Genomic DNA, 26164 nt, shown 5'->3' with positions numbered 1-26164 from the left:
GCAACATCCCAATGAAAACACGAATATTCATGACTTTTGTTTATATAATTATCTTTTACTCCTAGGCATGAACTTCAAGAATTCAGATATTACATTGAATAGTACTGAACACTTAGAGGGAGATACACTCTTAATGAATTTAATTCATTACTCAAGGATTTTTAAAAAAAATCGCAAATATACAATGATAAAGTATTCAAGCCACTTGTTTAATCATGTTATATTTTTGAAAACCTTAAAATCATGTACATCAGAATACCCAATAATACGAAAAACTAAACAGTCATCAGAGTTTTTACAAAAACTGTCAATTTTCAAAATTTGGCCTAATGTCCTCTGATAAAATTGGCCATAGAAAAGGTGTAGCAACATTACTCTAATGAATTCTCAGAGGCATCGTATTATTAATTTGGAATGGTAAGATACAACGTGCACTATCAATGAAGGAGTTATTCAAAAGAACATCAAGTTAGTCCCCAAAATCATTTTCTAGATTTGGCAAAGAATTATGGTAAAGAAAGGGAATGAAGGTGAAGACGTTACTCCAATTACATTCCAGAGGTACCTTCTATTGATCCCAAAACAAAGATATTTGCAAAATGGTTGCCACTGATTAGACCACGTAATGGACCAACAGCTACGTAGACAAGAAGGGTATTTATTCATCTCTAAGCGATATCTATACTACCATTTTCATTGGAAAAAAGTAGAAAATTGTATAGTTGGAATTATACTCCATACTAATATCTGTGTATTGCATATTCTACGTATAATAAGAAAAAACCTCACTGATGTACATCTACGCTGAACATCAATGTCCTCTCCTTTTTTATATTTTTATATTTGATATAGATCACATAGCATTTTTACAGTCAACATAAACATAATACAAATGTACAGACATTTATATCCATGTACCAACGATAAATCAAAGAAGAAATCAAATGGATCTATTAATCAATATCAATGTTCTATTACAACAACAAACACAGCAACAAATTATCCAGAAAGTACTTGGAAGCTCGCATTATCATAACCAAGAAAATAATATTTTCACACAGCTTAAAATTAATGGAACAAGGGAAGAATTTGTTTCTATAAGTTCCAGTTGAGCACTTTAAGCCACTTCCATAACGATATTCCAGTTTTTCCTTTAAAAAAATGTAATGATAAGAATTACTTCTATTTAGAGAGTGTAGCTTCTATATGAATATACTCCACTGTGCTTAATATAAAGCATCACATTAATACCCCCTGCACTAGCTAACCGCCATGATCAGGCGCCAAAGCATTACTTCACCAGGATGGAGAGTGGCAAAAAGCATTAGTGCCGAGGCGGGAATAAACCACGGACCATGCGATCCACAGTCCAGTCAGCGGTGATGTATCCGCTAAACCACGACACCATTAATAAACATGGAAACTGGGTTTATATGTTTTTTTATTAACTTTAAAAAAAATGCAAATCAATAATTTTGTTAATGATGTACATTTCATTTCAGCGAATTATAATTCCAGTTCATATCAAAGGCCTCTCAAATAAAATAAAAGCATTATCTGAGTTCAAACGCAAACTGAATAAAGGTGTAATCTGAGTAATATATTTTACGTACGCAAACTGAATAAAGGTGTAATCTGAGTAATATATTTTACGTTATGCAGAACGTACCATTATGTTCAGCCAAATAAATGAAGAGCTTTAAATTAACATTCAATGATGAAAGCCCTTGAGGGTGCAATTCTGCTTATTACGATCCATCCATGAATTTCTGTCTGGATTGTTGTGCTGCAGCCAAGATCAATCCGAGACAGTTATTTCTCTGGATACAGAAAAAAACAAATTAAGTGATGATTATAATGGTGATGATGCAGCTACTTCTTGCAAAACTACTACTTCTACAACTAATACAACTACTGCTACTTCTACTATCTCTATTATGTATTTCTTTACCTACTACATGGTACTACTACTAATACTACTAAGAAGGAGAGAAAGAAGAAGAAGGAGAAGTACTGAGAAGATGAAAAGAAGAAGAATAGGAAGAAGATGAAGAAGATGAAGAAGAAGGAGAAGAGGAGGAACAATAAGAGGAAGAAGACGAAGAAAGAAGAAGAAGAAGAAGAAGAAGAAGAAGAAGAAGAAGAAGAAGAAGAAAGGGAAAAGAAGAGGAATAAGAGAAAATAGAAGAAAAGGAAGGCTGAAGAAGAAGTAGAAGAAGAAGATGATGATGAAGAAGAAGAAGAAGAAGGGAGGAAAAAAGAGGAAGAAGAAGAAATTAAATGGAATAAGGAGAAGAAGAGAAGAAGAAGAAGAGGAGGAAGAAGAAGAAGGAAAAAAAGAAGACGAGGAAGAAGAAGAATAAGAAGAGAAGAAGAAGGAGAAGAAGAATGAGAAGAAGAGAAGATGAAGACGAAGAAGAGAAAGAAGATGAAGAAAAAGAAGAAGAAGAAGAAGAAAAAAAAAATCACGTAGAAATGGAAATAGAAGAAGAAGGGGAAGAAGAAGGAGGAGAAGAAGAAGATGATGAAGAATGATAATAATGACTTTTAATGATTATTAAGAACGAAAACACTTGTAATTATTGCAATATAGTGTTGTTCTTGAATATTGAATAATTACATCCGTATGCGTTTAAAGAGAGCAGAATTATTATATGTATTAGGTGTCTGGACATGGAGATTTCTCTTTTGCCTTTAGATTTACGGTACATATTAATATAAAATAGCACTCACAAGTCACCACCATGAATATTTGTCCGGCATTAGTCTTAAAAGATTTATGAAATATTGCTTGTAAACTTCTTCAAATTTCTGTTTTAAATGAAATTACTGTCCGAATACACAATTTAAGCACAATTATAAAAATTCGTATGATGATTATTCATTATTCAAGTTCTCGATAGGGGAGGTTGTCTAAATCTGCAGAATTGACCCCTAACCTACTGGAACATGGTGGTCCCTGTATTAAGCCAATGGGGATTAGAGAATTCAGTAGTCAATGGCTTAACAGTATCCGGGATAGTATTACTTACTATATTGGTGCTCATCTTTAGAGAATCCTGGGTTCTGCATTCCTACTCCGCGCTCACTGCACAGATAATACAAAAAAGAAATGTTGAATATAATAACCTCACACACACTCTAGTTATACAACTCACTCCTACATCCTAACCAAATGATATGTTAAATGCAGTCATGTGTGATTCATTTACAGAGAAAAAAGCGTGCAGTAGTATACACAAAATGTATTTGTTTACGAGTTCAATAGTGCAAATATTTTTATGAGTTGAAAGATTAACGTATTAACAAGTACAGGGAATCGGAACCTATACATTGTTATTGTTTGGTATTAAACCTGACAAGTACAGGGGCCAGGCATCCTGTACCCCGTGATCGATCGGTATTATGCGTAGCGAGAACATTATATGGATCTAGGTCCTGTAATACTAACATAGCAATTGATCGTACGATTATTTTTTGCGATTAATTGCATTGATTCCTATGTGCCATCAATCGCACCGAATCAATCATCCGATCAAGTGCTAAGCTTTTTGTTCCGGGGTTTAGAACCCTGCACCTATAATACACCCTTTTACGGTTAAGGCCGCCATTTTAATTTACGAGTAAATATTGCACCATCACTGTTTTCAGATGCACATAATTATGTATTGTTGCGTCACTGACTGCGCCTCACGCTTTAATTGACATGGGCGCCACCTTTGAATTACGAAACAACTTATTTTCTCGTAATTTAAAATGGCGCCAGTGTCGGCGCATGCGCACTCTTGTTACCGTGAAAGGGTGTATTACATCTAACAAGCACAGGGAATCGAATCCTTTACCTTGCAATGTATTGGTATTTAATACTCACGTATCCCTTGTGCCTTTTCCCTTGGAGTGCACGACGACGGCGATGATGATGAGGACGACCACCAAGACCACGACGACCGCAATGACAATGCCTATGATGGCTCCCGTAGCCAAGCCACCACCCCCTTGGCCGGCTGAAAAGAAGGGAACACGTCAGAAGATGTTCAGTTTATGATGTAATCAAGTTGTTGATTGATGTACTATTACCAGTTTCTTTTTTATGTAACAGATGATATCATGTTTGTGTGGTTTTGAATAAAATTAACTGAACTGAAATGTATTTCAAAAGAGTTATAAGTATAGTCTCTATATGCAAAGTTATGTACATGTTTGGAGTCATGATTGATATCTTTGAATCGGGTCTTTTAAAAATCATATTATGAATCAACTCGTATAGGTCTTAGAGCCTCGTCTAATTTGGAATGCCTTAGTAGGAATCTTTCTATTTGGGAGTGGAATTCGACTTTAAGAATTGACTGTAGATCCTCTCCAAAAGAGAGTAATTCGATCATTTATTCTCTGGCGATTTCCTTCATATTAGGAAGTGACTCCTGTGATTCTTAAGATCACACTTAGAATGATGTCACTAGACCAATTAGAATGGCGGAGGGGGGGGGGGGGGAGGGGGTCGTAGTGGAAGGGGGTGAAGTCAGCTTAAACTTGTACATACGTAAGCCCCCCCCCCCCCCCTCCCCTCCCCTCTCCCCAAATAAAGGTTTCAAAGATATTCCAATTTGCCTTCAAAGAGATAAAATTGTTTCCCGGCATGCAACATTAAACAAACAAATAAACAGCAAATAAACAAACAAACAAAAACAAAACATAACAAAGCAAAGCAAAACAAAATAAAGACATGGAGTCACCAATTCAGCGATTTTTAAACTGGGTTAGAAAATTCCCTAAACTATCTGTCTAAAAAGGAAAAATTCAGCAAAATATTAAAAAAAAAAAAAACATTTGTTTGTAATGAATGGAGGGATTTGGAGCTCCTACCCCGCAGCGATGCCTCTTAATAAGCCCGTCTGCACCAGTTTGGCCAGGGGGATTAGACCTCCCTGCCAGGTCACGGACAGGTGGTTATCTCATCAAATCAGCTCTCAATTAACATAAGAAAAAGTGGATCATGGGGGACCAACAGGCACCGATTAGGCATTATTTGCTATATAGAGGGCGGAAGTAGCTATAAGTAATGCAGTGGGGCTTTAATCAAACCGCTCCCTGGACAGTCTATTACCTGATCCTGATCCTTGAAGTGAGGACACTGTCAAGGTTTCTCCATCGGAGGAGAGGATGAGAGTGCCGCTGGTAGACAGGTCTACCGCATCCTCAGCGAGAGAATCAGCATCATCCTGAGTGTAGGCATGAATCTCAATCTCCAACTCAGCGATAATGCTGCCAGGGCTGAAAGACGTGGCTACACAGTCCATACCTCGAAGGTCCGATCCTAACTCCCGCCTAAGATGATTCCCTATCTATTAGGAAGGAAAAACAAACATTTATTTGAATTTTGATTTGATTTGATTTGATTTATTGATTTCTGCATCTTTTTTTTCTTTCTTGATCATATATACATTTTCATGAACATATATGGTTTGACTTAATACAATTTGGCCTTTTGTAGGTGACCAAAACGTTTTGATCATTATATGTTGGATTCCCTGCTGATAAATGATATTCAAAACAGCAGGTTCATGTGTTGATGTTGTTGTTTGTATTTTGGGCGTTCAGTCAAAATTGACTATTTACGCCTGTCTGTTTAGTAGAAGCAGTAGTAGTAGTAGTAGTATTGTCGGTGACCGTCAAATTATTTGTAGTTGAGAAAACTGTGCGCCTGTGCTTTCGCTTGTCCTCTGCGGGGAATGTACCGTCCCGGCCAACCCTGCTGCGTACGTTGAGCGAGCTTCTCAATCATGTTTATCCATAAGGACAGTATATGTGTTTTACAACAATGGATGATGATAATGATGATGATGACAATGATGTTGATTTTTATTATTTGTATTACTATCATTATTATCATTATTGTTATCGTTGTTATTATCAATAATAGTAGTAGCAGTAGTAGTAGTTGTAAAATAGTAGTAGCAGTTGTTGTACAATAGTAGTAGTAGTAGTAGTAGTAGTAGTAGTAGTAGTGGTGGTATTAGTAGCAGTATTAGTAGTTGTAATAGTAGTAGTAGTAGAAGTAGAGTTAAAATCATAACTTGAGGTATTATCATTGTTGTCGTCATCGTTGTTGTTGTTGTTTCACTATCAATGTTTAATCATTGTTTCAAACTTACCACTCCACAGTACAGCGTTTCAAGCTTCTTGAAGCGAGGAGACGCCTGGTTCTTCAGATCATCAGTGAACACAAGAAGCTCTCCGTTTAGTCTCTCGCCTGTCAGAGTCATCGTTACAGTGCTAGTAGAAAGCTCTGGGAATCGGAAACAAAATTTTGAGGAAAAAGTGCATCAAATTTTAACCAAATTTGATAATGATAGTCTAATCAACCTAGGAAAGCCTCATCAATAACTGATAATACTGTTCTTCGTCGGGGTCGAAACAATAGTATATCTACTAAAACAATATCGCGCTCGTATGATCCCATGGGCTGCTCAGGGTGCTTCGGAAGTGTTATTATTACCGTTGCTTTAGCCAAGCTGACGTGAGGCGCTAGAACATTCAGGGAATAAATTCCTACCAGGTACCCATTTGCATCACCTGGGTAGAGGCTGGCAAAAGTAGATTAATGTCTTGCCAAATGACATGTATATCTTAATAGACAAGGGTAGAGAGTTGCAAAAAAGTGGGTAAAACATATTGTCTAACGTGTCTAAATATATATGTAAGCACCGAGAAAGGATCGAACCCGGAACTTCTCATATGAAAATCAATCCTTCATCAATGTTCAACAGTGCTCTCCCACTGATTAACGAAAAAAAGGCTCGAGGAAATGTTATGATAATATTAAGAAGAAAAGGATGAATAATAATAATAATAACAGGACGAATATTAATAATAATAATAATGATAATAATAATAATAGAATCATAATTTCACTTAAGCAAATGCTTGCTATACCATGGGCGTAAATCCTTACGTAATACCTATTGTTCAGGGGGGATGATCTATTTATTAATCCCCCCCCCCCCCCTGAACAATAGGTATTACGTAAGGATTTACGCCCATGCTTGCTACACCTTGGTGGGATTGGCAAATGTAGATTTATGTCAGCTGGCTGGGATTCGAACCCTCAACCCTTGAATATACATTTTAAATTATTTTACGCATACCTTTTAAACAAAAGACTCTCTTGACAACTAAAAAAAAGGGAATGTTTGTCCGACATGGCAACACTTAATATATGCACAGTGAATTCCATCCATAGGGACACGAAATGACTGGTAACCTGTGCTTAGGGGAAATTTCATTTATAAAACGAAATACATGTACATTGACCCTCGGTCACAAATACCATTACGAGCTGCTATGAACACCGTACGAACGATTTCAGACCATTTCGTAAGATCTTCTTAAGAAGGTCGTACGTAACCAGCGTTCGTAGATCGTAGACCGTTCGTAAGTTCACAGACTGGTCGATGGTCTTGTCCAAGATTTTTTTTTAAACTCGTATGAAACCCTCTCTTCGCAAGGCGGCCGTACGAACATTTGTGACCGTAGCTTTAAGTAAACCGGTCTACTAAAAGACAGGTGAATAAACTAATATACCTCGAAACCTCCCCAATAATTTAGACTCACTCGTGAAATCTGTCTCCAGTGCCTCGCAGACCTCTTCTACGCCCATGTACCCGGTGTAACGATAAATGGTATAATCGCTGATTTTAATCTGAAGGTTTTGAATCTCAAAGATTGGTTCGATGATGTCATCGATGGCGTCATTGAAGTACATTGAACACCTGTCGTTGTTTGTATAAATCTCAAAACTGCTCTCGATGATATTCTTGGCAAAAGTCTGACGCTCTTCGTTATCATCTCCTGTATAGATATACGAATATAAAACAATTCGAGATAAGAATATGCGTTTAAGAACATGTATAACTATAATAAGAAGTATGATTAAATGATGTGGTATTACAAATAAAAACACATACGAATTGTTGAAAGAAACATCCGTACCGACGTCTTCTGCTATCGATTCCTCACTACGACTCTATAATTAAATAAATTATTTAACTTTTGTAAACTAAATGATGGCCGAATTAATGACACCAGTTTATTTTTTGTTAAAGCTTGTTCTTTAGTTGGAATATCAGAAAACTCTAAATTAACGCCTTCAAAGCTTTGTTAGTATTCGGGAAGAAATTGTTCTATTTAACCCCAATTTATTCATGTAAATAGAAGGCATAGTCCCAATGAATTTCTTGACTTAAACCTGATCGGTTTCTGCAAACCATCAGAGACATCACATTGTAGTTTGAGCTCAATATAAGAAATGCGTAGAGATACAATTAGGCTTACAAGGTTAATAGGGAGATAGAACTCTGCAGAAACACTATATAAGGATTTTATCCAGTGGTGTTTTTTGTTGTTGAAATAATTTACCGCATTAGCTCATTAATGTAAGTTCGGTTTTAACTTCGTTTTTCCTTCAGAATATTATTTGTCCCCTAAAGACGTCACCTGTTATGGCTAGTACTCTGGTGATTTCTTGGCAGAGAGCCTGTCTGCTTTCATATCCTGCAGCCTGGGATGCAATACGAGCAGCATTCTGGACAACGTCGCCCAACGCCGAAGTAGAATCTATCCCCAACGACCTAATTGTCTGGTCCCAGTTTTGACAGAGCATACCATCTATATTGGGTAGATAGACAACCATCAGCTTAGCACCGAATTCCGATATGATATCAGGAATGGACCTGTCCAGGAACTGGGCGATGTTTGGACAGATGGTCGACAGGTCATTGATGTCAATGTTGTAGAGTTCTTTGGTGATATTCGCAATGATGTCTAGGATATCCATGTATGGGTCTGCCTGCCTGCGAACCCTTTCACCAGTTCCCGGGCCGTAGATCAAGTCGTCGACTATCTTGGTTACGTCTTTACAGAATTCCGTCGCGTCAAATGCCTCCAAGTTACTAGCTGCATCGCGGATCCTCCCGCAGACTGGCTTATAATCCCAGGAATCTTTAACGAGAGACTTAAAGTCGGGTACCATCGATTCGAGCTCAGGTAAGACGTCTGTACATACAAAGGCCAGGGAGTCGATGAGTCGGTCTTGTTGCCAGATGCCACCAACAGCATTCAAGAAGAACTCAACGGTCAGTGTGGTCCCATAGATGATCTGAACCGGAACAGGGTCTGGGAGGTCTATTTCATCTGAGATTAGAAATGAAATAAAAGCCATTTTACTTATCGCCAAACGGATCAATCGATATAAATGAGCAACCAGAGTCAAGTAAGTTTCAATAAATTCTAATCCACATTGCTCATGAAGTGTCAAGTTATTTTGTATCATCATTAGCCCAGCGTCTGTTCTGTATATTTTTCACAAACCTTTTGAACAACTTCACTTAACGATGCCCCCCCCCCTCCCCCACACCGCACCAGTCGCTGACTCAGTAATTAATACATCTTCATTTGTATGGCAATTAAACTATCCACGATGACTCTAAACGCTTTTCTAATATACTACAGGCTAACCCTTGTGTTTTAATTTTTGTAAACATGTTATCTGCTAAAAATTGAGCAAAGAATACCAAAGAAAGTACAGTACATTACAACGTGAGCTCTGTTAATTAAAATATAAATAAAAATCCCGTCGGCTACCTGCCGACAAGAAGGGCGTTACAGGTATGTAATGTTCATGGCATTTACGGCAGCCGACGATCGAATCGAAATCTAATCTCTGAGCGTCGTTTTCATGAAACGAACATATAAAATATGTTTTCTTTTTTCTCTCTGCTTCTTCTTTTTGTTTTATAATAGTACAGTGTATACGTTTAATATTATCACAGTTTATGAACTTACACGTGACAGCGTTCTCCATTGCTGTACAAACAGCTGCCACTCCACCATCAATGCCGGTATAAGCAAGAATCTCTTCGTTCGAAAGCACATAGGCGGGTAAGTCCATACGTATGAGGGGCTGGATGACCTGGCGAATGACGTCATTAGCCAATGGAGTACATCTGTCAGCCTCCTCCATGGAAGCGAAGATTTCGGAGATGATGTCCATGGAGAACGTTCTCCTTGCGGCGTTGTTATCTCCTGCAAAACAAACAAGAAGCAAAACAAATTATGAGCATCATAATATCACAAAGACTTTCCAGAAATCAAAGTAAGGACATTTTAATAACACATAAGTTTGCCTCAAATAATCAAGTTCGGATAACGTCCTATTGATATCATTATAATGTTCGCCCATCTTACATGATGGTGTACATGGTTATTGGAAAGTATCTTGTCTTTTCGGAAGTCTTTAGGATCACGTTGAGATTGGATCACTGAGAGAGTAAGCTTATATACTGTACTTCGTGAAAACTATTAGAAATCGAGGACGACCCTGTCTACAAAACAGGGATCTATGTATCGTCCTTGACAGGACGACATCGGCCGATCAGTAAAACATTGTGACGTCATGCTGTAGCGGTACACAGTGTATCTGAATGATAAACAGGGACCAAGCGTTTGCTTGTTTTGTACATTTGGCTTTCATATAGCTAAACCATCATTATCATGCATTCACTACTGTCAAAGACAACTGCGGGTTTAAATCGACATTACACTACAAATTCAGGAAAAAGCGACTTGTGAATGGCTAAGTCGAAGCGGAGAATAAGCGGCAAGCATCCTATTTAATTATCAGACTAGTTAAATATCAAATGGGCCAAACAAACAAGGTTTCTATATGTTCTTTAGTCGTTCATCACCCAACGATTACACGGTCGCGATCAACTGACATATCGTTTGTATGGAGCCAGGTGGGCCTTAACACATATCCTTCTGGCCTTGAAGTGACATTTCTCAGTAACCAAGACGGATAACTGAATATAAATCGGTAGGCACGAAGAAATAAAAAGAAAAGAAGATGTCTATATTTTAGCAATACATTAAGTAAAAATCATTATCTTACCTTGCACCGATAGTGCTTGCTCAAGATGTTGACAAAGATCCTCTCTGTCGTCATATCCGACCGCGTGAGATCCGATACCAGCGCCATCTTGGATAATGTTGTAGTAAGGCGACGTGGAATCGATGCCTGCACCTGCAAGGAAGCCTTGCCAGTCTTGACATATCGGAGCTGCCTGGGGTAGATAGGCACTCATCAGTTCAGCCCCGAACTGAGAGATGAGATCTTGAAGAGATGGCCTCAGGAAATTCTCCTTGACGTTGGTGCAGATGGTGTTGATTGTAGATAGGTCATTGATGATCATGTTGATGTCGATTCCATAGAGGTCTCTGGTGATGTTGGTCAGGATTCCAAGGATACCCAGGGGATCTTCCATGTAGTCAGGGTATTCCGTAGTTGGTTCCCATTGTCTGCGATATCTTCCGCCACTGTCTTGAGATATAAGGCTATTGACCTCAGTAATTATGTCATTACAGAATCCCGTTGCGTCAAAGGCATCCAGATCTTCAGAAGCTTCGATGACTTTATCACAGACGAAACCCCAATACAGACTTGACTGGTCCACTTCCGGTACCGCCGAACCGATTACCGGTAGGACACCTCTGCATACATAGGCCAACGAATCAATGATACGATCCTGCTGCCAGATACCACCAGCAGCGTTGATCATGAATTTGATGGTCAAACCAGAAATTATCTCTCCCGGGTTCTGGAATGGCTCCTGATAGTCCGAGGGAGCCTGGCCTGATGCCATGGCAACCAGTATTGAGATTGCGAGAAAAGCAAACGACCTCATTGTTGGTTCGTTCAACAGCTGGCCTAATAAAAGGTCGATCGCACCAGTCGAAATCGAGAAAGTTCAACGTCTCAAGTCCTGTAAGTACATAAATATATAGAAATGAATTGTGAGAAATCAGGTTATGTTCCGACTTACTACTAACTACTAACCTTTACAAAATCCATAGGCCCATAGTCTATCCTAATTCGGATAAAAATGGGCCTAGGTCTATCTAAATCACGTTTAACAAATTTAAACTTTAGACGTCAGAGGGACTTCCTTTTTTAAATCCGATTTTGTTTAAAGCATACACCCAGCATCGGGCTTAAAATTCAACCAATGCCAGATCATGGTCAGTAATATAGATACAAAACAGGGGGGGGGGGGGTGTTTCACAAAGACTAAGATTGACTTTAAGTTGGACTTAACTATGACAGGCCGTTCATGCCACTGTTTGCTCTCACCATTATGATATTTAGGTATTACATATTCCTTCAATTATAATGAATTATCCAAAAAAGTAAATTATGTAGATTTGTGACATTGATTTGTACGTCCGTTAAGAGACCGATTCCAGTTAATGGTGAGAGCAAACATTGGTATGAACGGCTTGCCATAGTCAAGTCCAACTAAAAGTTGATTTTAGAATTTGTGAAAGACCCCCCATGAAGAATGGCAATTCAAGAAATACGCAACAATATTAAGAGCATAACCCCCCTGACTTGTGCAGTGGTCCAACCCAAGTGTATATAGACCCATTATACACACTCATCCCGAAGACGATTGGTACAACCATTCGAAACGTCGATACAGAGCATGAGTGGGCATTTTTCAGAGATAAATAACCCTGTCGAAAGAATATGTGGTGTAACCGCAAACCTCACTCAAATATGAAAATTAAAGTTTACACAAATTTGAAAGACCAACAAAAAGGAAATATCCATACGTTTCTGACGTCACCACCTATTGTTATCGGTCTCGCGGCCTTCGACTCTGTCTGCACAATGAGTGCAGGCATATTTATGTTTTTGAACAAATTTGTGGAATTTTCCTCCCTTTTTTTCAATAAAAAGTTGTGTACACAGCCTTGTTTGCAATAGAGACACATCTGTCGGAATCGTGGGAATAATTTTTTCCCTTCTGTTTTTGTGATATTTAAGCAGATTCATACTACCTAAGTGCTTTCTACGTAAATTTTATTTACGGCAACTCTTGTGAACTTAGAACAATTATGATTCTCATTTGAATCAATTTCATGTTTATATTTATTTCATCATTAAGAAATAAAGAATATATTCAATACAAATGCATAGTTTATCGAATGATTGCCAGAAAGTTACAGTTATAACACATTAGTAGAAAAACGGTTGGGATACATCAAACAAACGAAAGCTACCCCGAACGATTTTTTTTAATTGTCATAGTTAGCAATGTCAGTTGGGAATGATACTTTAGCTGATTAGACTATTGTATTGTATGATTCAAGTATAAAACCACTCTTTAACAAAATCTAAGTCTGCACAAATATTTTTCATTAATTTATGTGGTTTTAATTGTTGTGGATGTAGTACTTTTTAGAACCGAACATATTGCATACTGTATGCAAGTTACAATTAATGACTTGATTGGATATAGTGCCTTTTGGAACCGAACTGGTGTTTCAATGCCATTTTTGAGACTTTCAGACTTTTGGAAGTGTCAGTGTATGAGGCTACTACTGGGAATGTGTACATTAATGCAAACAAAAAAAAATGTTTTTTTGGAACAGAGCACTTCAAATGACAAAACATGGTTGACAAGATGTGGATATAATATAAAGCAGCAGAAAGTGTACACACATAGGCATATACGCCCCCTATCTACACATGCATACATGTCGTTTAAGAGAAGGGGGATGGGGAAAGAGAGGGGAGAATAGAAGAGTAGATTAGAGAAAAAAAGAGAAGAAAAAGGAAGGGAAGGAAGAGAAAAGAAGAAAGAGATTGGAATGGAAAGGAAGGAAGTGAAAAAAGAGAAAAGAAGAGAAGAGAATGGAAGGGAAGGGAAGGGAAGGGAAGAAAGAGAAATGAAGAGAAGAGAAGAGAAAAGAAGATAATAGTGAAAATAAAAATAGGCAATACAAAATAAGAAAGAGATGGATTACATGTTCAGTGACAATGCCATTATTATCAATCCATTTGAATTGACCAAACCGGGTTCTTAGCTGGCAAATTAGAAAATAAAAATGAATATTTACATTTATTAATAGAAGCTCATACAAAATGTTAAAAATTGATATTATCAAATCAAAAAATCAATATGGATTTTTCTGCATATCAGGCAAACCGGGCTGAAACTTTGGACCTCAAAATGTATGCACCTTGTTTAGTAACATTAACAATATAGTGTGGGGCATTTGAGTTATAACAATCGGGTACTTATTAACATATGACCAATGTTCATTTGCCTATTTTGCGAATTATGTTTATTATGTGGATCTGAAAATATAATTTCATTCACTGACATTAAGACATCACTTTATACACAAAGACCCTTTAGAGTTGCCACATTATATGCACATTTATTTGGGAGCACTAAATATGAAATTTCTAAATGAAAATAGCTAATGCACATAGTATGTAGATTGTTATACTTTCCACTAATATTGTTCTAATAACAACAAAAAACAATACAAGCCAGTTCATTTATTTTTATAGATCCCTATACAATTTGTTATTTCTTGGCCATCTTCCAATTCATTTATAATGGCCCATGTTTTATTTGTGTCCTTTATATTATTTTATAGCAAAAAAACAAGAACAAAAATGTCTACAATGTCTACAATATGGAAAGCATGATATTACTGATATTTTGAGACATAACAATATTAAAGACCATCAGTTAATTCACTGCTTTTAGTACCGATTCAAAACACATGGGGAAATTGAATACAGGTGGGTAATACCTGTGTCACAATTTTTTTTTTCTTTTGATTAAACATGCAATGAAACAGAACAATGTAGTAAGAAATATTGACTAAAGAAAAGGGGAATTGAGAAAAGTATCAACGATAAAACGCGAAATATGTTTCTCAGTTACTGTCCATACGATAATAAACGGTTTATCTTATTGAGAATTCAAATAAAAAAGAAAGAAAGATGAAAGCATACTGCCAAACAAGACAATTACACATTGAGAATCTCTTGTGGATTTAAAATGAAAGGGTGAATTAATGCATGCAAGACAATTAAACATCGAGGACGTTCGGCTTAATTGAAAATCATAATATGAAAGGGTAAATGATGCAGGACAATTTCACATTGAATAGCCTTAATTGAGAAATTACATATGAAATTATGAGAGCAGGTTTAGCGTGTGTGAGAGCGTGTGAGCAGCACTTTGTAACTGCAAGGAAAAGGCGCTATATCAAATATCTTTTGGATTGGATTGGATTGGATTGGAGAGAAGAAAATTTCCATTAAATAGGCTAAATTAAGAATTTACAAATTAAAAGGTAAATGCATGCAACAGCATTCCCATTGAGTACGTCTTACCTCGAGTCTATTGACTTTTATGCCGGATTTCTTTTGAAGTAGGTACCCCTTGTTAGAAAATAGCTGAAGACTATCATTAATTGAAAGGAGATTGAAGAATGCTTCACACAAGAAAGCTCCGAGAATGAAACAGATTATTGCTTGCTGTAAAAGAATGTTTTCAGGCGCATGCGCTATTTATCCATGTGCGGGGGATCTGGGAATACCGACTTTTAAAGGTGTAGCCCAGCCTAAACATCGAATTAATTTCAACAAAATGTAGAAAAAAATAACGGAATAGTAACCGTATTTAGGTGAATTAAGACACAAGATTCATGAAGAATAAAATATACTAGCTCATTCAGTTTATAGATACCCACGAAATTTGGCATATCTTGGCCAGTTTCGAATTCATTGTTAATGCCCCATGTTTTAGTTGTGTCCTTTGTATTATCATAAACCAATTGCATTAGTAATTTTTTTTTTTTTGATTTTATTTAGCAAAGTGGTCAGTACACTTCTGTACTTGTTGTACTTATCAATAAGATCCTCACGATGATTTGATTTAATAACTTTTGAATACATTGTATGTTTTACACAAATAGATGTTATGATTCCTCGAGCTATGCCTGTCAAAGAAAGTTTCTCAACTGGGGAAGGGGGCAAAAAACAAACAAAATATTCTTTAATAGCCATGTTTTTAGGCGCATGCGCTCTTTATCCATGTGCAGAAGTCTGGGAATAACCACTTTTAAAGGTGTAGCTCAGCCCAACATCGAATTAATACAGTTATTTTAAAAAAACGGTTATTGAAGAATGAGAATTTAGAGAGAAGATTCATGAAGAATAAAATATACTAACTCATTTATTTTATAGATCCCTACAAAATTTGTCCTACCTTGGCCAGCTCCTGATTAATGGACCATGTTTTATTTTTTGTCCTTTCATTATTATAAGGCAAATTGCAAAATAATTTTTTAGGGGGATGACAATAGTGGAGCATCTGAGCATGTTCCTGGCGAGATGCCCAATAAATATAATGGTGCATAATATCAAGAAGGAAATACACGCAATGTAATAAGATGCGCTCATACCAATATGTGAAAGTATTGGTGGTGGTTGTTATTATACCTGACTGCTAAGTCAGCATAAATGCTTGTAAGAAAGCAACCAGACGGCCAACGGCTTTAGGTCCTCTCCGAGGGACCTGGTAATAAGGATTAATGCCTTACCAAAGGGCACTAGCGCATCGCCTTGGCTTCGAACCCGGGTCACCGGATTACGAGACCACTGCTCTACCGACTGAGCTATCGCGCCTCCTCAGGTAAACAAGCTACAGTAATGGAAAGCATGATATTACTGATATTTTGAGACATAACAATATTAAAGACCATCAGTTAATTCACTGCTTTTAGTACCGATTCAAAACACATGGGGAAATTGAATACAGGTGGATAATACCAGTGTCACGTTTATTTTCTTCCTTTTGATTAAACATGCAATGAATCAGAACAATGTGGTAAGAAATATTGACTAAAGAGAAAAGGGGAATTGAGAAAAGTATAAACGATACAACGAAAAATATGTTTCTCAGTTACTGTCCTTACGATAATAAAGGGTTAAACTTATTGAGAATTCAAATTTTAAAAAAATGAAAAGTGAAAGCATATAACAAGATATTTACCCATTGAAGGTACTATGTCCCATTTGCAGGCCAAAAAAATGAAAGTGTTAAATTCCACCGGCATTTGAAAGTAAGTACTAATTTAGAACTTCCCTAAAAAAAGGGGGGTGGGGCTTGAAAATTTCGTTAAGTGGGAAAATAAAGACTATTAGTTGTCGAATCGACTTAAGAACTATAGAGCCAGTAAGTAATAGTCTGATTTCAGACCATTGTACCGAATGGTCGTATGTTTTATGCTGCGCAATGATTCAATCAGTTTAATTTTGGCCATTACAAGAAGTGGGTTATTGATGTAGACACATTCATGCTCATGTACCCTTTACAGCTCATTTTACCAAAGAAGAAAAAACCAATCAGTCACTCAAAAGTGTCTGACAGTGATGTCTAGCAAGTAAATGGGTTTTCTTGCATAATTTGAATATTAGCACACCGTTAACGTTTACATTTCACAGATAGGACATACATGACACATTCATAATTCCTGCAAAGTTCTACACAATTTCATGTTGGCTGCAAAAGGGACATAGTATCTTTAAAAACCTCTTGGAGATTTAAAGTGAAAGGATTATTATGCATTAAAGATAATAAGGACTTTTAGACTTGCACGACGATAACGTGGACTGCCACGTGTGACATCCTTTTAAGGCAATGTGACGTTCTTTTATTAAAGGCGCTGCTGCCTAATATAACGTCGAGTACGTTCGGCTAAATCGAGAATAAAATTATAAAAGGGTCAATTTACCCTTTCATAATGCACGCAAGACAATTTAACATCGAGGACGTTCGGCTTAATTGAAAATCAAATTATGAAAGGGTAAAATTATGCAAGACAATTTCACATTGAGTAGCCTTAATTGAGATTTTACTTATGAAATTATGAGAGCAGGGAAGAAAAAAATTCGCCTGGGTGGCAGAAGGGCGTTAGCTCGAATTTCAGGTAAAAAATGAAACATCAAGCAGAAGGGCGTTAGCACTAAGTCACCACAAACTTTTATAAAACTGACTTATTTCCGAGAAAAAAAATTGTGGCCGTGTTCTACTATAACAACTTTATAAGTCTTTTAAGTTTTAATCCAATTTTCAGGACGGAAAGCAGTTTAAATAGAAGACACATTTTTAAATGCGAATAATTTGCTCGCGCTCTAACGCCCTTTTGCCAGCCGGTGGACGAAATGTCCAATTAAATAGTCTAAATTAAGAATTTACAAATGAAAAGGTGAAGGCATGCAACAAAATTCCCATTGAGTACGTCTTACCTCGAGTCTATTGAATTTTATGCCGGATTTCTTTTGAGGTAGGTACCCCTTGTTAAAAAATAGCTGAAGAATACATTACTTGACAGGAGATTGAAGAATGCTTTACACAAGAAAACTTCGAGAATGAAACAGATCATTGCTTGCTGTGCAAGAATGTCCTCAGGCGCATGTGCTCTTTATCCATGTGCGGGAGATCTGGGAATACTGACTTTTAAAGGGGGAGTAAACATAACGGAATAGTAACCGTATTTAGGTGAATTAAGACACAAGATTCATGAAGAATAAAATATACTAGCTCATTCAGTTTATAGATACCCACGAAATTTGGCATATCTTGGCCAGGCCAGTTTCGAATTCATTGTTAATGCCCCATGTTTTAGTTGTGTCCTTTGTATTATCATAAACCAATTGCATTAGTAATTACTTTTTTTGATTTTATTTAGCATAGTGGTCAGTACACTTCTGTACTTGTTGTACTTATCAATAAGATCCTCACGATGATTTGATTTAATAACTTTTGAATACATTGTATGTTTTACACAAATAGATGTTATGATTCCTCGAGCTATGCCTGTCAAAGGAAGTTACTCAACTGGGGAAGGGGGCAAAAACAAACAAAAGTTTCTTTAATAGCCATGTTTTTAGGCGCATGCGCTCTTTATCCATGTGCAGAAGTCTGGGAATAACCACTTTTAAAGGTGTAGCTCAGCCTAACATCGAATCAGGCGCGGATCCAGGGGGGGGGGGCCGAGCGGGCCTTGGCCCCCCCCCCCCCCCCCAAAAAAAAAAAAAAAAAAAAAAAAAAAGAGAGAGAGAGAAGGAAAGAAGTGAAAGGGAAAGAGGAGAGAAAGGGAAAAAAGAAGAGGAAGAAGAAAAGAAAAGAGAGAAGAAGTAGATCGGGGGGGGGGAGGCAAAAGGACTTGCCTCCCAGGCTGTTGCCCCCCCCCCCCCCCAATCAAACAATAAAAGAGAAGCAAGGAAAGGGAAAGAAAAAAAGGAAAAGAGGAGATACAAGAAAGGAAAAAAGAGGAAGAAGAAAAGAAAAAAAAAGGGGATAACCACACAACAAATCGTCTTCTTTCTCTAATGATTTAATGAAACGTAAGCTTCCGCTTAGCGCGGGAGGAAGAAAACTCAATTCAGACGAGGATTATTTTTTGGGAACGGTACAGCAAATCGTCTTCTTTCTCTAATAATTTATTGAAATGTCAAAGCTTCCGCGTTTCGCGGAGGAGGGAGGGGGAAATGCCCCTCCCTGCACCCACCCACCCACCCCCAATTACGTCACTGCTGGTCACCATTACGAACCAATATTTGGCTCGCATAATTTCAAATTTTGCCCCCCCCCCCCCCCCCCCCAAGAAATCCTGGATCCGCGCCTGATGTATATATACAGCGGCAACAGTTTTAATATAAAATGTAAGTTCTTCTTACTTAAATCATTGGTCTGGAAACAATTATTTGCCCATTGTTGTGTATTGTATTACATTTTCACTGACAATGAATTCACATTGTAATGCAATTTTCAAGTTTCCCAGGCCTATTTAGGAGAACAGAAGATTGATATTGTTTAGTTGTACGATAACATCACTCAGTTTGATTTGATTTGATTGGAGATATATCTCATTAAAAACAGAGTAAAGGCTATACAGTTTCAAACAAACCTACACCATTAAACTTCAAGCTCACTCACACATGATTTATTGCGACACTTTCAAGGCTACTTATTATTTCAAGTTCATGTATATACAAAGGGCAACAGCTTCAATATTAAACGTAATTAAATCAATGGTCTGGAAAATGTTAATGCCCATTGTTGTATATTATACAACATTTTCCATAACGATGAATATACATTGTATGATGCAATTTTCAGGAAAACCATACTTGTCATTACTGTTATATTTGTTATATGATACTAAAGCAAATCGTTTCGCTTATCGATAAGATAAATCAATGTGAAGTACGTGTCAAATAATAAATCATTACGTGCTATTTTTAACCAGACTAGACATTTGAAACGTATAAAAAATGTATACACTATTGACAGCAAGCAAGTTTTTTAAACAAAGAATTCAGAAATTGAACAACATTGCACATTTTAGTCTACACGATATGCTCTACACCCTTAGTTGGACTGTAAACAGTTGTCTTCTTAAGTCTTCCATATAAATATAAATTTAAAGGAGGTCAATAATCATTACGAAAACACCACTTTCGTAAGGTTGACACATCAATATATATTGTGCACACATGTAACAATGTGATAATATTTTTTCTGGGGGGGGGGGGCGGGAGGAGGGCAATCCAAAAAGGAACTGATATGTGAACATTAATATTGATAGGTCGCTTCACAAAAGGGGCATACATAGTCCTTTTTTGTGGATAGTTTTTTGAGCAAAACACAAAATAGGTGGAAGGACGGGGTACACGTCTTTCTTCAATTTTCTGAGGGGGATCGTCCCCTATGGATAATTTGAAAAAGTGCACACCAACAAAATGTATAGCAAATACTGACTAAAGACTGCAACACGCTTTAAGGCTCTGGTGGGCCCAAGAGTACAGCGTTTAGACTAATAGAAATGCTAAAATCTTCTCGCTCGGTCGCTACGCTCCTTCGCATAATATCCTAAAAATATACAAGTAAATATTGAAGAAAATATGTATTCTGTTGGTATCACGTATGTACAAATTACACTGTATGTTAACAAGATTAAAAGTTATAGAAATAGATCAGTGTTCCAAAAATGAATATTCAGCTTGCTCTTTTAAGAAGTCCCTTCCTGCTCAGTCAAACTAAAATTTACCTAGTAAATATTTACAACCCTTCGACTGCACACTAGATATCGGCAAAGTAAAAGTGAAGCGTGAAAAAAGTATATTGCTTGTTTTTATGCTGTAGTTTTGCTAAAGAATGTAATTTTGTAACACAACAAAACTTCAAAAACCTGTGAGGGGTTTACATATAAGACTTATCATACAGCTTTATGGGGGTAGTCCCTTCCGTCACCTCCGCCTCTTTCACTGGCGTACTGATGGGGGGGGGGGGCAGTAACCCCCACCCCCCCCCCCCAATACAATTTAAACATGGGTTATTTTTAATTTGATACCAGTGATTTACAAGTATTGCTAAAAATGGCAGTATTTTTCCATGAGCTCCCGGGGGCTCTACCCCCTGGAACCCACCAAGGGCCCTAAGGCGGGCCCTGTTTGCTCATCTGGCCGTAATTAAATGCCTAAAGTCCTTGAGCTTTCGGGGGCTCTGCCCTTTGGACCCAACCAAGGGGCCTAAGGCGGGTCCCTAGATGCGTAATTTGGTGCCTAAAAGCCCTTCCGTTATGTATTTCTTATGTATTTCTTTGTCTTTCTTTCTCCATATCCTCTACACTCTCCTTATGTATTTTTTTGTTTTCCCTTTTCTATTACCTTCTCTTCCCTGGGTATACGTGCTTGCACATGAACTATATATGGCTAAACAGTTTAAAAAAAAAAAAATATGCGCGAACGGTCAAGGAGTAAGAAGAAGGCAAAAAGAGAACAAAGACGGCATCCATGGAAGCCATGTGAGAGTGTCCACTTTTTTCGCTTTTACTTTCACCCTTGCATTCTTTCCTGAATCAGAGTTTTCTCACACCTTGAACGGTACAACGATTCGTCTTCTATCTCTAATAATTTAATGAATCGTCAAAGCGTCCGCGCTTCGCGGAGGGGGGGGGGACTGAATTAAGACAAGGATTAAGAGTATAGAGAACGGTACAACGAATCGTCTTCTATCTTTAATAATTTAATGAAACGTCAAAGCTTCCGCGCTTCGCGGAGGGGGGTGTTGAATTAAGACAAGGATTAAGAGTCGAGAACGATTCAACGAATCGCTTTCTTTCTCCAATGATTTAATGAAACGTAAAAGCTTCCGCGCTTCGCGCGAGACGGGGGGGGGGGGGAGGGGGGCTGAATTAAGACAAAGATTAAGAGTCGAGAACGGTACAACGAATCGTTTTCTTTCGTCAATGATTTAATGAAACGTAAAAGTTTCCGCGCTTCACGCGGGAGGGGAAAATTGAATTCAAACGAGGATAATTTTCGAGAACGCTATAACGAATCGTCTTCTTTCAATAATAGTTTAATGAAACGTCAAAGCTTCCGCGCTGCGCGGAGGGGGGGGGTGAATTAAGAGAAGGATTAAGAGTCGAGAACGGTACAACGACTTGTCTTCTTTCTCTAATACTTTAATGAAACGTCATATATAGCTTCCGCGCTTTGCAGAGGAGGGAGGGGGGAAACTCACCCCTCCCTACATCCCCCTGCATTACGTCACTGCTGGTCACCATTACGTACCAATATTTGGCTCGCATAATTTCAAATTTGGGCCCCCCCCCCCCCCTAAGAAATCCTGGATCCGCGCCTGCATCGAATTAATACAATTATTTTAAAAAAACCGGTTACTGAAGAATGAAAATTTAGAGAGAAGATTCATGAAGAATAAAATATACTAACTCATTTATTTTAAAGGTGTAGCCTAGCATAACATCGAATTAATTTTAAGAATGTAAAAGATAAACGGAATAGTAACTGAATTAGGTGAATTTAGACATTAGATCCATAAAGAATAATATATACTAACTCATTTATTTTATAGATCCTTACGAAATTTGTCATATCTTGGCAAACTTGTAATTTATTGTTAATAGCCGATGTTAAGTTGTGTCCCGTTCATTATTATATAGCAAATTGGAAGAGTAATTTCTTTTTGGGATTTTATTTAGTATAGTGGTCAGTACAATACTGTACTTATCAACAATATCCTCACGATGATTTGATTTAATAACTCTTGAATACATTGTATGTTTTACACAAATAGATGTTATGATTCCTCAAGCTATGCATGTCAAACGAATTTACTCAGTCTGAGAAAGCGGGCAAAAAACTAACCAAAAACGTCTTTTATATCCATGTTCTCAGGCGCATGCGCTCATTATTCATGTGCGGGAGATCTGGGAATAACCACTTTTAAAGGTGTTGCCCAGCCTAACATCGAATTAATTTAAACAAAATTAATATGGAAAAAACTAACGGAATAGTAACTGAAGTAGGATAATTTAGACAAAATATTCATGAAGAATAAAATATAATAGCTCATTTATTTCATAGATCCCTACGAAATTCGTCGTATCTTGGCCAGATTTTAATTCATTGTTAATGACCGATGTTTATGTGGTGTCATTTCCATTATTCAGATTCAGATTCAGATTCAGATTCAGATTAATTTTATTGGGCCATTTGGAAATTCAGTTGTTGGCATTACGTGAAGCACATGAACAATATACAATAGAAATATTATACACAAATACATAATACACAGTAGCAAATGTACAATGACATATTCATATGGAAACACGGATATAAATCGTTGATTAATATTATTAAATTATATAGGAAATTGCACGAGTAATTCCTTTTTTATTTTGTTTAGTATAGTGGTCTGTACATTTCTGTTCTTGTTGTATTTATCAACAAGATCCTGACGATGATTTGATTTAATAACTTTTGAATACATTGTATGTGTTACCCGAATAAATTGTATGATTCCCCGTGCTATCCATGTCATACAATACAAAGTTACTCAGTCTGTGGGAAGCGGACAAACATACATAATGTTTCTATTATCCATTTTCTCAGGCGCATGCGCTCTTTATGCACGTTCGGGAGATCTAGGAATACCCACTTTTAAAGGCATCGTTTAACAATGTTAAATCTGAGATGCACGGCCATGTCTGTGATATGGTGTAATATTGAAGCCCTACACAAATTGCGCTTCAAAATGATCAAGAAGTGCCTCAAAAAAGTAAAAATCTTTGAGTGACCGTTTTTACCATATACGTTTCCCCCAATAGACTGTAGTGTTATAAAACCGTTAGGAAAACGCACAATTTGGTTTCGATTTCCAATCATAAATATCTTGATAACTAGACAGGCGATCGGCTTGTAAAAGTCATGGGGCTCCTGAATGACCCAAATGTTTATAATTATCATTGCAGCATGAGCTAAAACCTTGCAGTACATACCAATACTTATTTGCTAGATGATCAACCCCGAGGATTACCCCGAAGAAGACTGCAGTGAAATGGTTTAATTTGCAAAAAGTTTTGGGTCGACTGTTAATTTGAGTGGATCATTGCATACACGTACCTTATTTACCTATTTTGTATAGCATGAGTTAGAAAATTTAGAAATATATTTAGAAAATTGCTTTATTAGGATTTAAAGACATTCATTTTTGACATATTGTAAATTCGTCGCTGTTTTCACAAAGTGTGACGGTAGTGAAATAAAATTGCATTCACTTTGCGTGGCGATTTTCCTCACTACCGTCACTTCGTAAAAATTATTGTCATGATTATAGTGTCTACTTTATTCTTCTTTATATTTTACTTTGTTTTGAAAATAATCTTCTATTATGTTTCTTCTTTTCTCTTGATAATAAAGATATCTGGGATGTAGTATAATAATAAATCCTGGGCCCATGATGTGTTGCAAAAGAAAATCATCATAATAAGAATGAGAATGAAACCACAGCTACTAGGCCTACTACTATACTACTGTCATTGCTGACTATTGAATTGAGTTCGATTGATTAGGTTTATTGATAACAATTCAAAGTCAAAGCTGATATATCTTGTATTCACAAAAAAACTGCAACATATACAATAAAAGCAATTGGCACCTGTTCCGTGTAAAATAGGTAAATAGAAATTAAGATTATGATTATGCTAATGATGCTGATAAAAATAGTAATATAATCGTTATTATTATTATTACAATACTTTCCCGCACATAATATATGTACATTCTTCACTCCCTGAGGAGCATTCCAGCCACGCGCCATTTTACCCTTGGATCCAAAGTCATCTCCACGTATTCAATTAGTAAAATGAATATGTTACTTTGCTCTAGAAGTCGATTCTATGCATTGAATGCCCTGAAAAATTATCAAAATGAGTCGAATATTGTACGCAATATTATGTCAATTCCACCGATGACTGTATAATATTTAATACGCTGCATGTTCGTGTATGTGCGAGTCTGAGTTTGTATTTTAAAAAAATCAATAAACCGTACACTCCATGCCAACAAGCCAAATGTACATAATGAAGAAAAGACACACACGCATATCGGCACACAGATCATTTTACATGTTCTAATGAAAAAGCCTATCAGACATTTTATGATCTGACTGCGATCAAATTTTGACTCAACTTTCAGGCATATGAAATATTAATGATCTCGAGATTATGCTTGAGGAGGCACGATAGCTCAGTTGGTAGAGTAGTGGTCTCGTATTCCGGCGACCCGGGTTCGAAACCTTTGATAAGGCATTAATCCTCATTACCAGGTCCCTCCGAGAGGACCTAAAGCAGTCGGTCCTCTGGTTGCGTACTAACAAGCCTTTATGCTCTCTTAGCAGTCAGGTAAAATAACAACCACACACTCTAAGTTGCTACATGCTGCACCAAATCGAAATATCGAAATACTTTAACCGTCTTTGTGGTACTCTCACTTCAAGTCGTATACACTAAAGACTGTCGTGCGACAATCTCCAATTTGAAGCTAACTTGGCCATTACTTCGGCCAGTAGGCTTACAATGCACGAATATTGTGATTAGTTGGATTAGCATTGCTAAAAATCTCAACTAGGATGATTATTTTTGCATAAATTCCTATTAATGCAATCGCGACTTTCTCTCACCAATCTAATGGCAGTCAGATCCGCCAATTCTCAGTGAGCTTAACACTGGCCAGAATCGTTGTGTAAATGGAAATCTACCTGGCAGAAATCTACTATATATATAATTCTTACCTTTTCGAAGAACGCCAAGTAAAGGCAAAACCGTCTCGTAGGTAGGATATAAAAAATATGTACTCGAATCCGTGATACAGTATCACCTAACCTTGAATGCTTTAACACTCCTTCCTTTTCGCGTATCGTCTGTACAT

The 26164-nt window shown here is 37.1% G+C and overlaps 1 protein-coding gene across 2 annotated transcripts; it reads right to left on the bottom strand.

The window, feature by feature from the left end:
* Positions 1 to 195: 195 nt before the first annotated feature.
* LOC100893569 lies at positions 196 to 26164 on the bottom strand. Of its 2 annotated transcripts, none has more exons than XM_030990874.1 (10): positions 26028 to 26164; positions 10946 to 11816; positions 9841 to 10080; positions 8494 to 9189; positions 7612 to 7848; positions 6153 to 6286; positions 5105 to 5342; positions 3872 to 4004; positions 3033 to 3088; positions 196 to 1820 (listed from the first exon to the last, which is right to left on the bottom strand). In XM_030990874.1, exons 2-10 carry the CDS (start codon positions 11736 to 11738, stop codon positions 1813 to 1815), a joined length of 2535 nt encoding a protein of 844 aa, XP_030846734.1. In that variant the 5' UTR covers positions 11739 to 11816; positions 26028 to 26164; the 3' UTR covers positions 196 to 1812. The 2 variants fall into 2 exon arrangements, with proteins under 2 accessions (XP_030846734.1, XP_030846741.1); XM_030990881.1 differs by having other exon boundaries at positions 3872 to 3995.

Source organism: Strongylocentrotus purpuratus, unplaced genomic scaffold (genome assembly GCF_000002235.5).
Source record: "Strongylocentrotus purpuratus isolate Spur 01 unplaced genomic scaffold, Spur_5.0 spur5_contig_844, whole genome shotgun sequence".
Taxonomy (NCBI): Eukaryota; Metazoa; Echinodermata; class Echinoidea; order Camarodonta; family Strongylocentrotidae; genus Strongylocentrotus; species Strongylocentrotus purpuratus.
This window is presented reverse-complemented; position numbering and strand designations above follow the sequence as displayed.

What these genes read in the sequence shown, in the direction of transcription:
- LOC100893569 (XM_030990874.1), bottom strand. Translation starts at nt 11,738, where the DNA reads ATGAGGTCGTTTGCTTTTCTCGCAATCTCAATACTGGTTGCCATGGCA. An exon ending in GCAAGCACTATCGGTGCAAG is followed by an intron (nt 10,081 to 10,945) that starts GTAAGATAATGA and finishes TTTGTTTTGCAG; the next exon opens with GAGATAACAACGCCGCAAGG. An exon ending in CAGAGTACTAGCCATAACAG is followed by an intron (nt 7,849 to 8,493) that starts GTGACGTCTTTA and finishes ATATCTATACAG; the next exon opens with GAGATGATAACGAAGAGCGT.